The 19,212-nt window shown below is 37.8% G+C and overlaps 1 protein-coding gene across 1 annotated transcript in view; it reads left to right on the forward strand.

Moving 5' to 3' along the window:
- Positions 1–19,212, forward strand: part of Traf4 (TNF receptor associated factor 4) — a 113,239-nt gene that overhangs the window by 20,003 nt on the left and 74,024 nt on the right. The window contains exon 2 of the mRNA XM_074087536.1: positions 4,130–4,181. Within this exon, the coding sequence (XP_073943637.1) occupies positions 4,130–4,181 (52 nt within the window). The remainder of the gene's footprint in view (positions 1–4,129; positions 4,182–19,212) is intronic.

A 19,212-nucleotide genomic window follows, 5' to 3' on the forward strand; every position in this document is an offset into this window, starting at 1 on the left:
ATATAGAGTAATTATATTGTATTGTACCTATTATACCGGGTGTTGCCTGTAATACGAGCAAAAAAATTCAATATAGATCGTACTCATCAAGCTGAACAACATTAGTTCAGCGTTTTTCAAAAATAATGGAGTCTTAAAATTTCCCTTTTTCATACAAATTAAATACTGCTATCAATGGACGCCATCCTAGAATACAACTGACATCGTCTGTCACCCTACAAACAACAAGCGTTTTGCTTTGCATTGCTGCTTCGCATGAACTTAAAAGTGTATAAAAATTAAAAAACTGATTATTTTTAAAAGTCGCTGAACTAATGTTCAGTTTAACGAGTGTGATCTATGTTTTAATTATTTGCTCATAATACAGGCCACACCCGGTATAACTACGAAGTCGTTGCCAAGCCCTTCAGGTAGTATATAGGTAAAGTAGATGACTAGATTCACTCCTTCTGGCTCGTAATGACGCAGTGCGCAGGACAAAGCTGCAGACTGGATCTAAGCTAGTTTTAAATATCAGTGGGAGGAATGCCAACTCTTTGTTTTCCATTGACACTTTAGGACCTTTCTCCCCCAATGGATATCTATTCTTCAAGCGACATGGCCTGCCCGTTGCCACTTCAACTTGCATATTTTTCGAGCTATATCGATGACTTTAGTTCGGCGAATTTCCTTACTCCGAATTCTATTGCGCAAAGACACTCCGAGCTAAGTTTAAGCAGTTTAAAATACATACTATATACTACTTTATCCATACTAATAGTATGCATGCGAAAGTGAGTGTTTGTGTGTTTGTACATGTTTGAATGTTTGTCCGTCTTTCACGTTGAAACAGAGCGACAGATCGACGAGATTTTTGGCATAGACATAGTTTATGGGCCAGAGAGTGACATAGGCTACTTTTTATGCCGGAAATATACACAGTTCCCCAGGGAACAGCGCGCGATAACCGAATTACACGCGGGCGAAGTCGCGGGCAAAAGCTAGTATAAGTATAAATGTTTTTAGTTGTATTAGCTCATGAATTCGCTGTTTAGTAATTGCAGTCAAATGCTTGACCCGCGTCTTGTATCTCATTGGCACGAATAGGTAATGTATGTTAAAGGTTCTATCTGTACGGACGTTACAATGCATCCTAAACGGTCGTAAAGTTGAACGCGCATGCGCAATTCTGATGAAGAAACAATTTACTTCTTACATAGATTTCATTGCAATCGTTTTGCTAAGCAAGTGTAATCACTTAAGTCTCCTGCCTGAGTCACGAGACAGAATAACAATACTGTAAAGTTAATTGAAATTGTCCCTTTTGCATAAACGTATCTATCATAATGGTCGTGAGTGAGAAATAGTAGATTGTACAACAAGAGCATTAAACGAGCCATTTTACCCGAGACGTTCATTATAGCCACCCGAGCCGATACGGCGAGAGTGGATAGACGTCGAGGGGAAACTGGGTTTAATACTCGAGTTTTACACTCTGCTTTTCACTTAGATTGCGAGGAAATGAATAGCAACAGTGGAAGTTCACTTTCTAATATTATCTTCTATTTTTCATGCATTATTATAATTAACTATATTTTTTTTGTTTTATTGATTTATTTTGATTAATTAGATGGATTTTTAGTTTTATATAAATTAAAAATTATTAAAAAAAAACGTGTAGAAACTTTTTTGTTTGTGTCTGACACCTGATTACCTTGGTCTTAGACGAAGATTTCACTTTATGCACTAGAGCATAAAAAGTCATTTTATGTCGCCTAGATCCAGCATAAACAAGAACTCTACGAGCATGAGAAGTGAACATGTAATTGTTTTACTTCATTTTACCTACATTGTTATAGAAAAGTAAGTATAACTTGGATCATCCATGCCACAGAGGTCATTCCCCCCACGCTAGAATCTGCCGGAAGACGTCTGTCTGTCTACGTGTCCCGTCTGCGGTAATTGTTATCTACTATTCATAATTAGTACTGCCGCGGGCATAACTTGTTCAATGTTCAGTGATTTATTGTTAAAGTAAATCCTAACAATGGTTTATGAGTAGGTAATATAATGTTTAAACTTTTGCGATTCTCACTCATCTATAGCTATAGGTACACGGCTAACCTTCTTTCTTCGGTCTTTTCCAACCTCGACATTGGCGGAATCATCGATAGTATCGATGGAGCTATACTTTTAAGAATTGAATTATTAGCTATAGGTACTTACTAATATTATCGAAAATACAAACTGAAATATAGATGCATAGAAAAACCAGAAAAATAAGACCAGCGCTGGGAATCGAACTCAGGTCCTCGGCATTCCGTGGCACGTGCTATACCGCTACACCACCTAATCCCAGCCATTCCCACCGATTCCCAGCGCTGGTCTTATTTTTCTGGTTTTTCTATGCACCTATATTTCAGTTTGTATTTTCGATATGGGTTTTACGGGATAAGATAAGATAAGATAATTTATTCAATAATTTGCAGTACAAAATAACAATAAATACAATGTTTTACAAAATTCTATGTAACACGTTATCCTGCACTAGAGTTACTAGAAAACTCTGTATCGCAGGCTTAAAGCGCTAGTAGAAAATAAAATAAAAAATAATTTAAATCTAAGCTTAACAGTGCAAATAGATATTATGAAATTATACGGACATGGATGTTTAATAAAAAAACGACGCAATGGCCGGTCCGGCACCGCCCACATCAATCCGGCTTCTGCGACTTTAGCAGGTCATCAGTCCACCTTCCCTATAATAAATAGCTATTGATTTTGGATTAGTTTAGTGAAGTTTAATTTAATATAATTTAATTGTATTTCTTTTGTATCGTATTTTGTCATAATGGGATCATTGCCTAAATAAACAAATGTATTATTATTATTATTATAGCGATGGTTCTTAGACAAAGTCGGGGGTTTTCGAACTTTTTATTGGTTAGGTTATTATTTTAAAACCTTTCGCTGCCACCAGTACCGATGGCTGTCGATTATATGCCGACGCTGCGTCATGCGCCAGCGCATGCGATTACCGTCACTGAGCCGCAATTATGCGCTACTGATTACCAGATCATTCGTCTTCTAAATTCTAGCTGATGTTGGGCGTTTTAAAAAAAAGTGTTACTTCTTTTTTTAATTTTGGAAAATGTGTTTTCCTACTTAAAATCAAGAGCACAATCGATGCCAATAGTTTGAAAAAATGTCCCCAAAAAAAAATGACGGTTCTGCACCGGTTTTTTCATACACTCAGTTGGGCGTGACAAAACTAACCCATAAAAATTTGTATGAAAAAAAGGGGATATTTTTTTAAACGATCGGTATCGATTGTGCTCTTGATTCTGAGTAGGAAAAGCCACATTTTTTCCAAACTTTCAAAAAAAAAAGAAAGGGTACTTACACTTTTTTTTGAAAACGCCCGATTATAAAAATGTTGCTTAAGTTATGGTAGTTTCACTTAGAAAAAAAGGTTTTGTGTTATACATTAATGGCTAGTTAAATAACAAAGGTTTTCCCATGGGAATCCCCAAAACTTACATGTAGTTTTATTTTTTTAGGTTTTAGCTCTTTATATTCTTAGCTTTTAAGATTTTGTAATGTTCCATGGTGTCAGTCCCGATAACATGAGAATCGAAGTTAACGGAAAACAATAAGATGGTGTAGAGATATCTAGATTTAGACGACCGGATGGCCAAGTGGTTAGAGAACTTGACTACGAAGCTTGAGGTCCCGGGTTCAATTCCCGGCCGGGGCAGATATTTGTGTGAATAATACGAATGTTTGTTCTCGGATCTTGGATGTTTAATACGCATTTAATCATGTCATTTATATAAGTATGTATGTATGTCTGTAAACTCTTTATTGTACAAAATAAGTAGACAAACACAATTGACAAAGAATGAGATATACCTATTTAGTGCTGTGTGGTGTGTGTGTGTGTGTGTGGAGTTCCCAATCCGCATTGGGCCCGCGTGGGAACTACGGCCCAAGCCCTCTCATTCTTAAAGGAGGCCTGTGCCGAGCAGTGGGATGTATATAGGCTGGGATGATGATGATGGTGAATAATTAATTATATTACTAGGATGCCCGCCAATAGCGCTAATGATGTTGTAGGTACGTATGATAATGTTATCTTTATTTGTTTCAGTGAGGGACTCTTCACTTGTCCCGTGAATGCCTCGCCCATTGACTACGCAAAGGTAACCAACTTTTTACATCTATTTTCTCATACTTACTCGTAAACAGTGTTATAACATGCAGGCTACCTTGGTTGCAACTCCCCAACTAAAACCCTCGACCTTTTGTTCTTGTCATGAAACCCAAGGTCGGTAAATGAGTCATTGCTGCACGACCTGCAGGAGGAACAGCGCACGCGCGTCCGGCACATGCTGCGGGAGGGGAAGGGCGGCGGGGTGCTGGCGCTGCCAAGAGCGTAGCCAGCGGTATCGGCAATTTTTGTAAAAATATTATTTTTTCTTTTACAAATATGTATACAATTTTACTCGCAAATGTGATTAAAAACATTGTATGTCGCACGGGCGGTACTAGAATACACCGGTACTAGATACTCTAATAGACTCTCGTTCGTAATTTCTTATTTATACTGCCCTTAAGACACAGTGTAAGTTAAACAACATTTACAACATAATAATTAATTATCTTTAAAAATGAAAAGTTGTACCAAAAAGCTACGCTAACGCCTGCAGTTGCGCGAGCGCGGATGGTCCGCCCAACGACTTTGTAGTTCCGCCAGCGGCCGCGAGATGGCGTTGTTCACAATTTACAACAACACTTGAAAAAACCGCAGTTCTTACTGGAAGTAAATTTTATTGGATCGTTAAAGTTAGTTTCTATTTGTGTCCTGTAAAAGTATCGTTTTAAATCATACAAAGTAGGTATAGTAAAGTCAACAATTAAATTAATTCTTACTATTATTAATGAGTCATGACATGAACTACATAGATGCAAAGATCGAAAAACAAAGTACTATATAAGATAAGGTAAGGCTGGCCACTACATTTTTTAGGTGAGCAAATTATTTTAAGTCTGACGCAAGAGAATAGGTACACACATGAATAAAACAAGGCTATCAACCCCTGGGTTTAGTCAGCCTTGATATACGAGTAGGTATACTGTACGGCTGGGGCACTAAAGAGCCCTATAGTAGTTCGGCGGCACTGCTCTCCTAAGATTAATTCTGCGCTCCGTCGAAACCATTCCGTACTTACATCCCAGCTCCGCAATAGAAATACAGACCATGCTACAAAGTAGCTTCTATCTCGATCAACCATTATTTTTCAAGTTAAAGAACTTTTTTGCTCTATAAATCTCGCGTGTCGACAAAAGCGGAATCTCTGTTTAATTGGATTAATTCATATTGAATTATTCATTCAACTTCTCGTTACTTTCCGACTCTCGCACGAATGATGACAGTGTCATATTACTCGTGCTACATATATAACAAACAGCTATCACACTTAGCTATATGTATTGAAGTTCCCAATCTCCACTGCCCGTGCCCACTGAGGAGGCCCGTCCCCTGCAGTAGGCCGAGATGATGTTGACTTAGCTAAGAAAATTAACAAATTACGGAACAAAGTGAATGCATAAAGGCGAACTTATTCATTTAAAAGATCCCTTTCAACTTGAAACGCTATTAATTCTGTAATATAATTAGTGTTCCTATGTGCAAGTTATATGGCAAGTAGCGCCATCTAAATGCGGTGGACGGCAACTGCGTGTTCAGTTAAACATTTGTAACTCCGTAAGATGTCGTTGCGATGTTAAAGGAACCAAGACAACCGAGGGTTAGTTGAATAAGTTTATTACAAAGATTTTACATATTTAATTTCACGTATAAGTAAGTATGTTTAGTTAAAAATTAGCAAGACAAATGGAGCTACTTCTGGTGGTTGGATTAATTTGAAATTTGATGTAGTAGTGTAGGTCGCGTGCCAATGCAAATAGGTACAGTCAACTAAAATTTTAGCCATCAAATTTGGGTTAGGTTATGTAATGACTTTACCATATATTTGGATAAGGGGAAGAAAATAACCAAACAAACAATCCACGAACAGAATGAAATATCCGCGTCGCATTAAATACTTTGTTTTTAAAGTTCAAAACACAAGCATGTCACGACAAGGGAATACAATCGTGCCGCCGATTTCATGGACTATTAGTTGGTCCTTCGAGCCGGATCAAACAAAAGAACTATGAAAACAAATCCCGCTTTTTGCTTGAAAATCCATTAGAACCAATTTGAATGATCCATCAATTAAAAATCAATATTACTGGATTAGTTAACCAAAACATGGGCATTTGGCACGCGAATGTATGGGTCCATACCAACCGTACAGGCTCGTAAGTGCGAGGCAAAAAGTGCTTTTGAATTTTGTTAGATTAACCTCAAAATAATACACGCATTCTGTTTGCAAACAATTCCTTGGAGGTCCGTGAATATTTTATGTAGAGTCATCGACAAGACTCACAATTGGTGTCACACTGAAGTTAGATTGTGTAATAGTGTAGACAAAATAAGGGCAGATTTTACAAAATTCCAATATGACATGCAGCTCAGTAATAAGAACGAAGCTGCAAGCACAAGCTTGTACAAAATAATGCACCTCACTGATGTACTCAAAGATACATAGGTAAATCATCATCAACATCATCCCAGCCTATATACGTCCCACTGCAGGGCACAGGCCTCCCCTCAGAATGAGAGGGCTTGGGCAGTAGTTCCCACGCGGACCCAGTGCGGGCATAGGTAAATAAATGATCGTAATTGAAAAAGGCAACTATTTTTTGCCACCTCAGTGCTGTAGTAATTTAATTGTATTTATTATACATTCTTTCTTATGAAGCAAAGAACATCGCATCTGACTCAAATACGACTATCCTGCCTCATTGTAGCCTCACGAGCCAGTGCGGTTAGTTTGCACCCGACCAATGCGCAAGCGCATTTTAGTGTCACTCACCTTTTAAAACGACCTTGCAATGCTAACCGGTCACGCGACCATACCGCTATCCCACTTTATCTTACTATTATTGTATTATGCTATCTCTTTTTCACACGACGGTGACGGCACACCGGTCTACTTGAATATCGTTCATTTCAGTCGCACCTTTTGTACTAAGGAGCGAAAGGGACGTGATGTTAGTTCAAAAGGTAGGCAATAGATGGCGTTGCTTGAGAGAGCAGATTAATGAAGTAAATTGTGGTTGACAATACAAAAAAAAAACTTTATTTCAAAAATACATTGCGTGGCATTGGTATTTATCTTATTGGCTTTCTTCAAAAAACAACACAGAGATAGGTACATAAATACCAAGTACCTAAATACTTATTAACTCAAGAAATAAAATGTATTAATTATAAGGTTTGTTATTCTTACACGCTAAAACGGCACGACAGATTTATATGAAAATAGGTATGTAGATAGCTGGACGTCTGGAATGACACATACTTAGGTAGCTTTTAAGGTGAAGGAAAACATCGTGAGGGAACCTGCACAAACTTGCGAAGCAATTCAATGGAATGTGAGAAGTTCCCAATCCGCACTGGGCCCGCGTGGAAACTATGGCCCAAGCCCTCTCATTCTGAGAGGAGGCCTGTGCCCCCAGCAGTAGGACATATATAGGCTGGGATGATGATGATGGATGATGATAAAATCTCAAAGTTTCAACCGCTATGATGATGGACATGTAACTTGGGGCGGAGGTTTTATACAACTTTAATGAAATTTACGATGTATTTTTTGGCAATTTCAATTCACTAAAAATACTTGAAAGACACAAATTTCGTAAAGCAGTAAAATCTTGGTTGATAGAGAAATGTTATTAATGATTTAAAATAATTTATTGAGTTTTAATAATAAATGTTCTGATTGTCTTAGATTGTTATGTAATGACCTACAAAATATTATAAATACATATTATAAGTCTAAAATAGCATACTTATTACTATTGCATGCTGGACGACGGCCGACTGTGATGAACTTTTAAAATATTGTAACACCACTGTAATGACTCACACACATTCAAGCAATAAACGTTTCATTCAATGATTCAATCATTCATTTATTCATTCATTCATTCAACTAGACCGTTTAGGCAGACTAGTGTATAATAAAAATCTCTAAATTCACTGTAAATCTGTAACTGATACTTATCAAATAGGTTACGTTTTGCAGAAACAAGAAAGTATCTACTATTCCGAATGCCGGGTTTATTTCAATCAGTTTCAATTTCAACGTGTCCGTTTCGCTCCTAAGTCATAGGTGCGCCGGCGCAGGTCGTGAGAACCGGCAAGTGTGCGCGAGAGCTGATTGTGATAGATAGATGGGATCTGTTCACTTGTAGGATTAAGTAGCTAAAACAAAATGATGCGGCCAGTGTCATACTGAGTGAGGGTTGCCACACAAAAACATTTCCTAATCAATTATCATCGACAGTTAATTTCACTTCACTACATTGCGGTATTTGTTTGATCAACTGACTTCATTGTCCCTCAATATTCCGCAATGTAACGCAACTCGTATGTAGGTTCTTGCATCGTCTAAATGGGGTTTAAATCACGATTACTTACTATTTATTGTTAAAATTAACTCGACCTTTCGACTATATTATTGTTGACGATTTAAATAAAACGAGGGTTTAAGGTGGTTTTGGGCTCTAATGTTAATGAAATTAAAAGATACCCAGTTGGCGCACACATCTGGGCCCAGTTTCTCGAAGCATATTAACAATATTAGTGTTTTTTCTCATTTTCTCATACAGTTTATGTGACAAAACACTAATATTATAGATTTATGTATCTATGTATGTATGTACCTACAGTTAGCAGCAGAAGGTGGTTGATCGGTTATGTGCTTGGGGCATTGCAGTCCACCTCGGGCGGCACATTTAGGGGGCGGTAAAATACCATAATAAAATTATGGGTTGTGTGAAGTTCCCAATCGGCACTGGGCCCGCGTGGGAACTACGGCCCAAGTGCTCTCATTCTGAGAGGAGGACTGTGTCCAGCAGTGGGACGTGAAGCTGTAATGATGATGATAATTCCATAACAAAAATATGACGCACCTACGATTCGGACCGATTAGAATGAGTACCCAAATCAGAGGGCGGCGAAATTTTCATCCGCCCCGCGCGGCTGATACCCACGCTACGCTACTGCCTCTTATATCGGCAGTAGAGTCGTGTTCATTTTGTTTGATCACTAACCGTTCATCTACTTCAGCTTCTGACTGTACTATTTGTGAAAACTGTTTATCGTACAAAAGAAAAGAAACAAAAACAATTTTGTTTCATGTAACTTTGATTAATTTTACTTGCCTAATCTTGTTAATTTTCATTTTCATTAGAATAGTGTCAATCGATCATCAGTACACATATTAACGAGTATTTGTTTAATATCACATGAACATATTAATTACCGGTTGATCAGACCAAGTGTTTACTAACTTGGGCAATACACGTGCAGTTGGGACGATATCAATATTAGCCCTTTGGGTCCTCTGGTCGTTTGTCGTTGGTATTTTGATATATTTGATTAATGGCGACGTGTCTTGATAGGTATATATGTCCACAGCAGCATTTGTAGAACGAAAATATTTACACAATAGATCAACAACATCAGCCGAAAGACGTCCATTGCTAACCAAACGTTGTTGTTTATTTAGTGTATTTATTTATATGTTATATATACTAGATTTTGCCTGCGGCTTCGCCCGCGTGGAATTCGGTTGTTATTTTAGGGATATACCAATTAAAACGTTGCCTTTCTGGCGACTGCCCAGACATCGTTCATTCATGAACTCGGCAAGTACTGTAAGTCGGACAGTATTAGCTTGTGCAAACGTTCAAGTGCTGGCCAGATATGAAAGTTTGATAGATTAATTTATTAATGGAACTTTTTAAGCGATGAAAAAAACGGAGGAGGTTCTCAAGTCGACGCGTATATATTTTTTTATGTATGACCACGCACGTCTTTTAAAGCGTATACCCCGAGAGTGGTCACATTTAAATTTGGATAAAAATCCAGCTTATTGACTTACAGTTTACTTGCCGAGAACTGACAAGTATATGATAATGTCTGTTGCTAAATCATCGCAAACATCCGCGCGCACTGATTCATGGTACCAGGCACTCAGTTCTTGTCAAACGCAGAGCATGCGTGCGAGCGGACGCTTAGATTATAACACCAAGGCATCACCCGTTGGTCAAAACTACACTATAGACCACATTTAACTTACTGGTTAAAAAAAAGATTCACAGGACCATTTCACGCGTGGTCGAATGACAAATCAACAAAAGCATCATTACGCTACCCTGCTCTGCCCGAGGGTGCATAGACATAAAACGTCAGTCCTGTTGTGCTTGTTTTTTTGTAATATCAGGTTACCTTTGTATGTCTATTATTTTGATTTAAATTTTAATATCCGTGTGATTTAATCTGGCTGTGAAAATGGGGTAAGAGATAGTTTTATCAAAAACGTTTAGTTTTTATCCTACTATTATATTATAAAACTTCGTGAGTACATGTAGGGTAAACTCGCATTATTTGGTGATACGCCTAATTCGGTGATACATGGTTTGAAGCACGATACCGAGTAAAGCTAGTGAATTAAGGCCTTTTAAATGCGACCTTACTACAAAGCATTAAGTTAGAATTCCGTTTGCATTCTTGTGGGTCAAATTGAGAGAGCGAGATAGTAAATATTAGCAAATATCTCGCGCGGGACCTCATTACGGCGCCGCGTGGACATGTAGAAACTGGTTCTCCGTTTATAATTAGTTTTTAAATACTAAAAGTGCCTGGATTTGTATAAAAAGTGGACAGTGTACTTAAAAAACATTATTTTTAGTATATCAGTTATTATTTTTAACAAAAGTTGTATAGTTTTTTCACAGTACGTTATGAAAGCCGGTCAAAAAGTTATCATTTTCAAGAATTTGACGCCGCAACGGTATCACCAAATTAAACAAGATAGTTAAAGATATGAGTGAAATTTAATTATAACGCGTGTATTTTAATTATTTATTGCATGTATTGTGTTGAATAATTCATAATTAATAAAGTTGCAGTTCATAAGTAACGTTAGTATATTATTTTGGGGGTCTTTATCACCAAATTACATGAGTTATTTTTTTTAACTTTTCATTGTAATTTTTGAATTTTCAGAACATGGATGACGATAAAATAAAAAGAAAAAACCGCGAGTATAATGAATCTAAAAAATTAAAATTAGCCATTGAAAACGTATTGGAGTCAAACATGACATTACATTATACATATGTATAAAGCATCGGCGGTTTAATTTTTTCTGTTAAAAAGTTTTTATTTTTTTTCCCATCCATAGGGTAGGGTTTTCATAGGGTAGGTTTTTTTCCAAATTTATATGGGACCAACTTCAAGGTTCAACTTGAACCCCTTTCCAATAAAAAAAGAATTATCAAAATGGAACTACTCTGTAAAAAGTTATGCGTGGTCATACATTAAAAAGAAAATTGAGTCGACTTGAGAACCTACTCCGTTTTTTCTTCGTCGGTTGAAAATGGCGCAGATTGGATAGTTTGTTAATTTTGCATGAAGCCGTATCACCTCCATTGCCAGAGTCAAGAAAGTTGATAATGATAAGAACCAAAAAATATTTATGTGTGATGCATGTAGTAGGGTCGACAATTCCAGATTTCATATTAAATGGCATTGACCCGGATCACTCACGTCTTAAATCGAGTTTAGCTCGACATGTTTCAGGCTAATCCGTAGCCCTTCCTCTCAGGAGCGTTTTCAACGTCATTTAGGTTGGAACTGTCAAATGTAGGGTAGCACACAACAGTAACAACATCGCTCTACTATGAGTGAGTCACACGGTAGTTAAATGTTCAAAATTAATAGATTTCATTGTTTATTACGAAAAATATACCTACGTGCAATTTAATTTAATACTAATTAATATTTTTTCCAAATATATTTTAAATAAACTTCATTATACCTAATTAGGTGATAAAAAAAAATTAAAACTTGTGTAATTTGGTTATAGTCTAATTAGAGTAGTACGTATCACCGACTTAAGGTGATTGTCACCAAATTAGCGGTGTTCGGGCAGTTGAAGAAATGTGGATTATGAACAGTATTATTTATATTTAATTAAGATTTAAAGGCATGATTATGCCAATAACAGGACTGTCTGCAGTTCCTATTAAAAGTAAAGACATTGATTGATAATAACATGTACTTTTATTCAAAATTCGATTTTATCACCAAATTAGATGAGATCACCCTATGTACGTTTGATACTCCTTCACGCTGAAACGGTTGGACGGATTTGGATAAAATTTGGTACACCTATGAAGATAGCTGGACATCTGGAATAAGACACAGGCAACTTTTATCCCGATATTCCCACTTGATCGGGGTAAAATCTCGAAATCTCATCAGCTGGGTATAGCATAGCGTCATGAAAAATTTGGCACGGTTGTTTATAAATAATAGGTACAGTCAGCATTAAAAGTAGCTGATCACTTTGTTACTCTGTCGCATTAACACATTGACAATCTTACATGGCGTTTAGTACGTGGCTGTAAAACAACAAAGTACGAAAGTGTACAGCTACTTTTGATGCTGACTGTACAACTTCAATAAAGACCACGATTTCATTTTTGGGAATTCCAACGGGAATTTAGTTGATTTCAATTCAACTGCTGGATTTAATGATTTGCGCTTGCGCAGCCGCGGGTAAACACTAGTTATAAAGTTTCGTAACAATAAGAAGAAATAAAAATATTGTAAACTTCTGAAATAATTAAATTTAAAAGCAAAATTAGCTATGTAAATCTTGCATATTTTTTACTCATGTATTTGGGGAGGGAGGGGGGTCTAGATGGTGATTACGTCAGCAATATTATTTATTATTTCTTGTTTTTTTTTGCAACAACACATGAATGACAATAAAGAAACCCGAATAGATTTAAAAATATATATTTATAATATGTTTACGTAAGCATAGGGGGGTAGGGTTTTGCTGACTCGCTGACAAGGGGAGGGGTGGGGGTTAAAAATGACTAAAATTCAGCTTACGTAATACTAAAACCTAAGACTCCTAAGAACAAATTAAATATTTCACTGAGTGAATAAAACCGATCTCCTCCTCTCACTCGTATCCATGATTAATAATAATTAACCCAACCATCTCACACATTATAATCTGAATACCATATCAAGTTCCCCATCTACGGGCGAACAAACAAACAAACGCATCGCTCATATCGGACAGCTATTCACCGAACATCACATTCTTGCGTCCTTTGTCAGCTCAAATTATAGATTAATCTGTGTTATAAGTAGGGATGCGCGGGCGCATAATGAGTGGTCGTTTAGTAGTACTTTCAGAATCTAAACCGAATCAGTCAGTAAAAAAAATTTTTTTTTGACTGCTCTTGCTTTTTAACCTACATATCCATAGGTACTAATTATTATGAAAGTAAAAGTGTGTGTGTTTGTATGTTTGTCCGTCTTTCATGTCGAAACGGAGCGATGGATTGACGTGATTTTTGGCATAGAGATAGTTTATGGGCCAGAGAGTGACGTAGGCTACTTTTTATCCCGGAGAAATGTACAGTTCCTGAGGGAACCACGCGCGATAACCTAATTCCACGCGAGCGTAGCCGCGGGCAAAAGCTGGTTTAGGTATATATGATATATTTGATTTAGCAAGATTTGAACCAAACTAACACGATGTATGTTTTCAACCGATTACGTCCAGCCGATTGTAAGATGAAACGTGATGTAACTTCGGCTAATGATTGTAGCGGCTAGTAGGTAATTGAAATAGCATTGCAGACGTAATTGCGCCGAAATTTAATCATTTAATTTCGGCATAGTGTACTCAACCCTTAAATAATATCATTATAATTTGATTCACACTCACACCTCTCATTACTCATCTTGTTATTTTTTCACACACACATTTCCCACCCCTATCACTGACCTCCTAAAACCCAAATTGACTATATTCATGATACTATTCTATGTTTATGGGTCGTATTGAACGTCTATGCCAGTGTTGCTCAAAGTGTCGATCTTCGGATCAAACGTAGAATTAATAACCTAATTAAGAATAGTTCAAAACCCATAGTCAAAATACCACAAACGGGACTTATCACGCTAACACACACGAGTAATATTTACCTCGATATTACAGTGGCCGTGGTCACGCCTAGACTGAAGAGTGGGATGTCAAGTCTGCCTAGCAGCGCGAGTCCTTCGAACTACCCGCACTGTCATTTTTATTTGTCACCCCATCACACCGACACACAAAACTAACATGTAGCTAGTTCAAAACCCCCAATACTGTGATTTCAAAGTTCTAAATATATCTCAACAAATATGTACAACGACAATTAACAGTTTACTTACACGATTCTTATGATTCGCGATTCTCTTCACTTTCACTCACTTTTATTGACAATTAGGTTCTGAAAAAACTAGTTGTGACGACGGACAATTCGATTGCGATTACAGCGCGCGAGCTGAAAGGGTGAAACATCAGCAAAGCGCCAGGGCCTATTTCTTTGTATGTCTATTTACTTTGGAACTTTGACCAATGAAGGACTTAGGAAATCTTTTGGCACCTACCAGTGCTTATTATACACGGGAAACAAAGGTAAGGGACCCACTGTATAAAGTTTGATAGCCACTGCCCTAAACGATATGAAATGGGTCCCTTTTACATGTAAACTAGCTGTAAACAAAGGCATCGTGAAGGAACGCCGTCTCCTTCAATGACTCATGTGACATCTGGGCTTTTAATTATAATTATAATATGTTGAATACTTAAGGGGAATGTTTGTGAGGTGGATGACCTTTAGGTGAAATACTTAAGCTAATTTATTGAATCAGGCGTTACCTAGGGTAGACTGGGTACGGTTGTGACAATTTTGGTTTGACCACCAATAATTTTGTTAATTTTCTATATAGCTGGGAAAAAAGTTACGTGAAAATACTTAGACATGCATGACGCTTTTTTCTCCCCTTACACCCTTCCCCGTATTCCGTATAGTTTCGCTGTTATGGCCACTTTCACTACCGTACCCTGGCACAACCGTACCCAGTCTACCTACTTTGCAGAGATCCATTTTTTTTTATTCGACTGGATGGCAAACGAGCAAGTGGGTCTCCTGATGGTATGAGATTACCACCGCCCATAGACACCTGCAACACCAGGGGGATTGCAGATGCGTTGCCAACCTAGAGGCCTAAGATGGGATACCTCAAGTGCCAGTAATTTCACCGGCTGTCTTACTCTCCACACCAAAACACAACAGTGCAAGCACTGCTGCTTCATGGCAGGATTAGCGAGCAAGATGGTGGTAACAATCCGGGTGGACCTTGCACAAGTCCTACCACCTGCAAGAATAAATTAATTGAAACAATTAATTTTCTAACCCACGACCTTGTGATATAAGTAGTTCCACCAGAGTTGATTGATTTGACATTCACTCATTCATGTCATCCAGTCTCCTTTTATGTAAATAGCTGTGTGTGTAATAAGTAATTCACTTCAACTCTCGCGGCACGTGCAAGAAATGGGTGTTCATGCAGTGCCTCCACCTCCACACTGTAATAACACGCACAAATCACACAAACCCATCTATCACCACCACCACACTATACTGACACGTTTCGAACTCAACCAGAACTCATCTTTAGAGCAACACAACCGTTTACCTTGCCACCAGATGTTAGGCACTAAGATGAAGAGTTGCTGATGTTACATTTTGCATAGAAGAGGGGCTCTGCTAACAGTAAATATTGATAAACATCTACAAAAATGTACGGGACCTTCAGTGCGCAAGTTCGACTCGCACTTGGCTGGTTTTCATGACAAGTTTCATAAATTCTATGTTTAAAAAAAGTTGTACCTATCATATGATTCCATCACGACTAAAACTAACATTTCCGACACAATTTCTTGCCTTCATTACGAATGTTCACCAAGAGTTAACAGTTTAAACAGTTACCCATTGAGTCTTAATTCCACTTCTAGATGAGTAAAGATAAGATAATCCAAATAATTCCCAAGTTCACAGAACTTAAAAGTTTCGGCAAGTTAACGGCCATTTAAACTATCTCGTGCTTTCCCACGTGTTTTGTTTGTGTTTGCGTATAGGGTGAAAGTCACTAAATTGTTGACCGGCAAAGATTAAAAAAAATATTCAGATACAATTCTTATTTACTTACAACTTTCAGCTGGTTTTTTTTTTGACATTGCATCAGACTGGGAATTATGAAGGTCAAGAGGGAAGTGGGATGTTCATGGTGTTGTAACAGATGTAAACTACATGTAGAGCTAGAACCTAGTTAGTAGACTTTAGCTTCAAAGCGAGTACAAAGTAGTAGGTACTAAACCGAATCTATCCCGAATATAGAAAAGAGCTTACTCTTACCTAAAAGCCCGGCAACGCACTTGTGACTCTTCTGGTGTTGCAGGTGTCCATGGGCGACGTTAATCACTTACCAGGCGATCCGTTTGCCATTTGCCCCCTATTCCATAAAAAAAGAATAAGAGATCGATAAAATTTAATATATACTCGTATTAACCTGAAACATACGTCAATACAAAAATACTATGTACTTAGTATAATAAAATGAGAGTTTTAAACAGTGTGAGTTTAAAACATCAAACTGTCCGTAATAATAACGAATACAAAACAAACCATCATCCGATTTGGTTCAATTATTCGACTACGCACGTACCAACAGCCAAATAAGTGGTCTATCAATTTTTAAACAAGTTCCTATCAAATGAATATGTCGCTAAAGTCGAATTTTGAACTTGACAGACATTATTGTTTTGTGACATGCAAACGATTATCAACTTTAGGATGGTAGACCACATATTTGGCTGATGGTACATAAGCCGGTGAAATTACTGGCACTTGAGGTATCCCATCTTAGGCCTCTAGGTTGGCAACGCATCTGCAATCCCCCTGGTGTCGCAGGTGTCTATGGGCGGTGGTGATCTCTGACCATCAGGAGACCCACTTGCTCGTTTGCCATCCAGTAGAATAAAAAAAAATTGGCAATTTTATAAAGACAAGAAGGATATCTAAATACGCTGTAAAGACCAGTATAGTGATCATTCTGTTACAAATACTTCTCGTATTTACTCTTTGCCTACTGTTCATAAAATATTGAACAATCTAAGAGTACCACACGCTCTTATTCTTTGTCGGAACACATTCCTGTCGGCTTAGCCCGTAATCTACATATCGGCTCTACATCAAGGTGACGTCACAGGTCATGTCACTTCGTTGCCGTCCGGAAAGTCGAAATATTTGTGTGCTACATTATACAGAATGGAAAATTTAAACGCCACTTTGAAGAGAGAGTATAATAGTCAAAATTCCATCGTTACCTCGTGTGAACCATATAATCACAATCTAATTAAAAGTCAGATTTACTAAATTAAGCACCTGTGCAAAAATACAAAACTGGCGTAGCGTGGGTTCAGCCGCCCGGGGCGGAAGAAAATTTGCCGCCATCTTATTTAGGGTACTTACTCATTCTAATCGGTCAGAGTCGTAGATGCGACGTTTTTTTTTTGTTATGAAATTATCATCATCATCCCACCATATACACGTCCCACTGCTGGGCACAGTGCTCCTCTCAGAATGAAAGCACTTGGGCCGTAGTTCCCACGCGGGCCCAGTGCGGCTTGGGAACTTCACACATAACATTAAATTTGGGTCTATATCGGCTCGCATACTTATTGAAAGTCAGTGTTTTGTTTGTCAGAATGGTCGTTTGTCATAACTCTTTTTTCTCTGAATCCAATGATTGTTCAGAATTGTTATAAAACAAACCTAACCTAACATAACCTAAAGATTTCTATAGGATATGCCATTTAAAACTTTCAGAAAAAAACATTTTTTTAGTGGGAAAAAAATTATGACAAACGATGATTCGGACAAAAGTTACGGTATGACTAGCGAAGAGTATGCGAACTTTGGCGCTCCCCTTTAAGTTAAACTCCAATTCAATAGAATCTGACAATCCTGTAGACACTTCCAGCCTACTAATATAAACACCGGGCTGCCTAAGGCTTTGTGATGTGACTATTATTCTTTTTTGATTCCTTTTAGATGATAATTGCAACAACAGGGACATATATAATCAAGTGTGCCCACGATAGGGTGTCTTAAATATGTAGAAAATTGACAGATTCTATTGAATTGTACTTTACTTAACAGATTTATAGGCTAATAGACAGGTTTTTATTTTTTTTTTAGTGGGAAAAAATTATGACAAACGATGATTCGGACAAAAGTTACGGTATGACTAGCGAAGAGTATGCGAACTTTGGCGCTCCCCTTTAATTTACTTAACAGAGTTATAGGCTAATAGACATGTTTTTCTTTTTATTTTCATTGCAGCCGAGTTTTTTTTATGAATTAGGTACCTAGTCTTTCAACTAGACACACAGCGACAAAATCCGTCGCGGTAACCTATGATAGCTCATCAACGCAGTTAAGAACCTTTGTCTCGTAATTTTTAACCGCCTCGTTTCGATAAAGCACATCACATCAGTAAGTTGATGGATTATGATTACCTCCGATACGGTAGGGTTGCCACGGGGGAGACAAAGCAAGCTGTATGTTTTACAAAACGTCTCTTTTTTTTTTTATGTTTTTTATTCGACTGGATGGCAAACGAGCAAATGTCTCCTGATGGTAAGAGATCACCACCGCCCATAGACACCTGCAACACCAGGGGGATTGCAGATGCGTTGCCAACCTAGAGGTCTAAGATGGGATACCTCAAGCGCCAGTAATTTCACCGGCTGTCTTACTCTCCACGCCGAAACACAACAGTGCAAGCACTGCTGCTTCACGGCAGGATTAGCGAGCAAGATGGTGATAGCAATCCGGGCGAACCTTGCACAAGGTCCTACCACCTGTAAAATGTATTCATTGTTCTCTTGATAAAGTGTTCGTAAGTAGATTGAGTATTGGTGTTTTTACCCCACTGCCCGAAAAAGGGTTTTTGGAGCATATGCATGCATGTAGGTATAATTTCTTTGTAGCTTCTCTCTTTGGGTTAAACGGCTGGACAGTTTACAATATAATTATGAGTTATCATTAGATTTGCCAAAGTTGTCGGAGTGACATTGGCATATAACATTTAAAAAGTTTTTGCTTTTCTTGCTAACTGTACTTTTTGTC

The sequence above is a fragment of the Choristoneura fumiferana genome, chromosome 5 (genome assembly GCF_025370935.1).
Source record: "Choristoneura fumiferana chromosome 5, NRCan_CFum_1, whole genome shotgun sequence".
In the NCBI taxonomy this organism is placed as follows: domain Eukaryota; kingdom Metazoa; phylum Arthropoda; class Insecta; order Lepidoptera; family Tortricidae; genus Choristoneura; species Choristoneura fumiferana.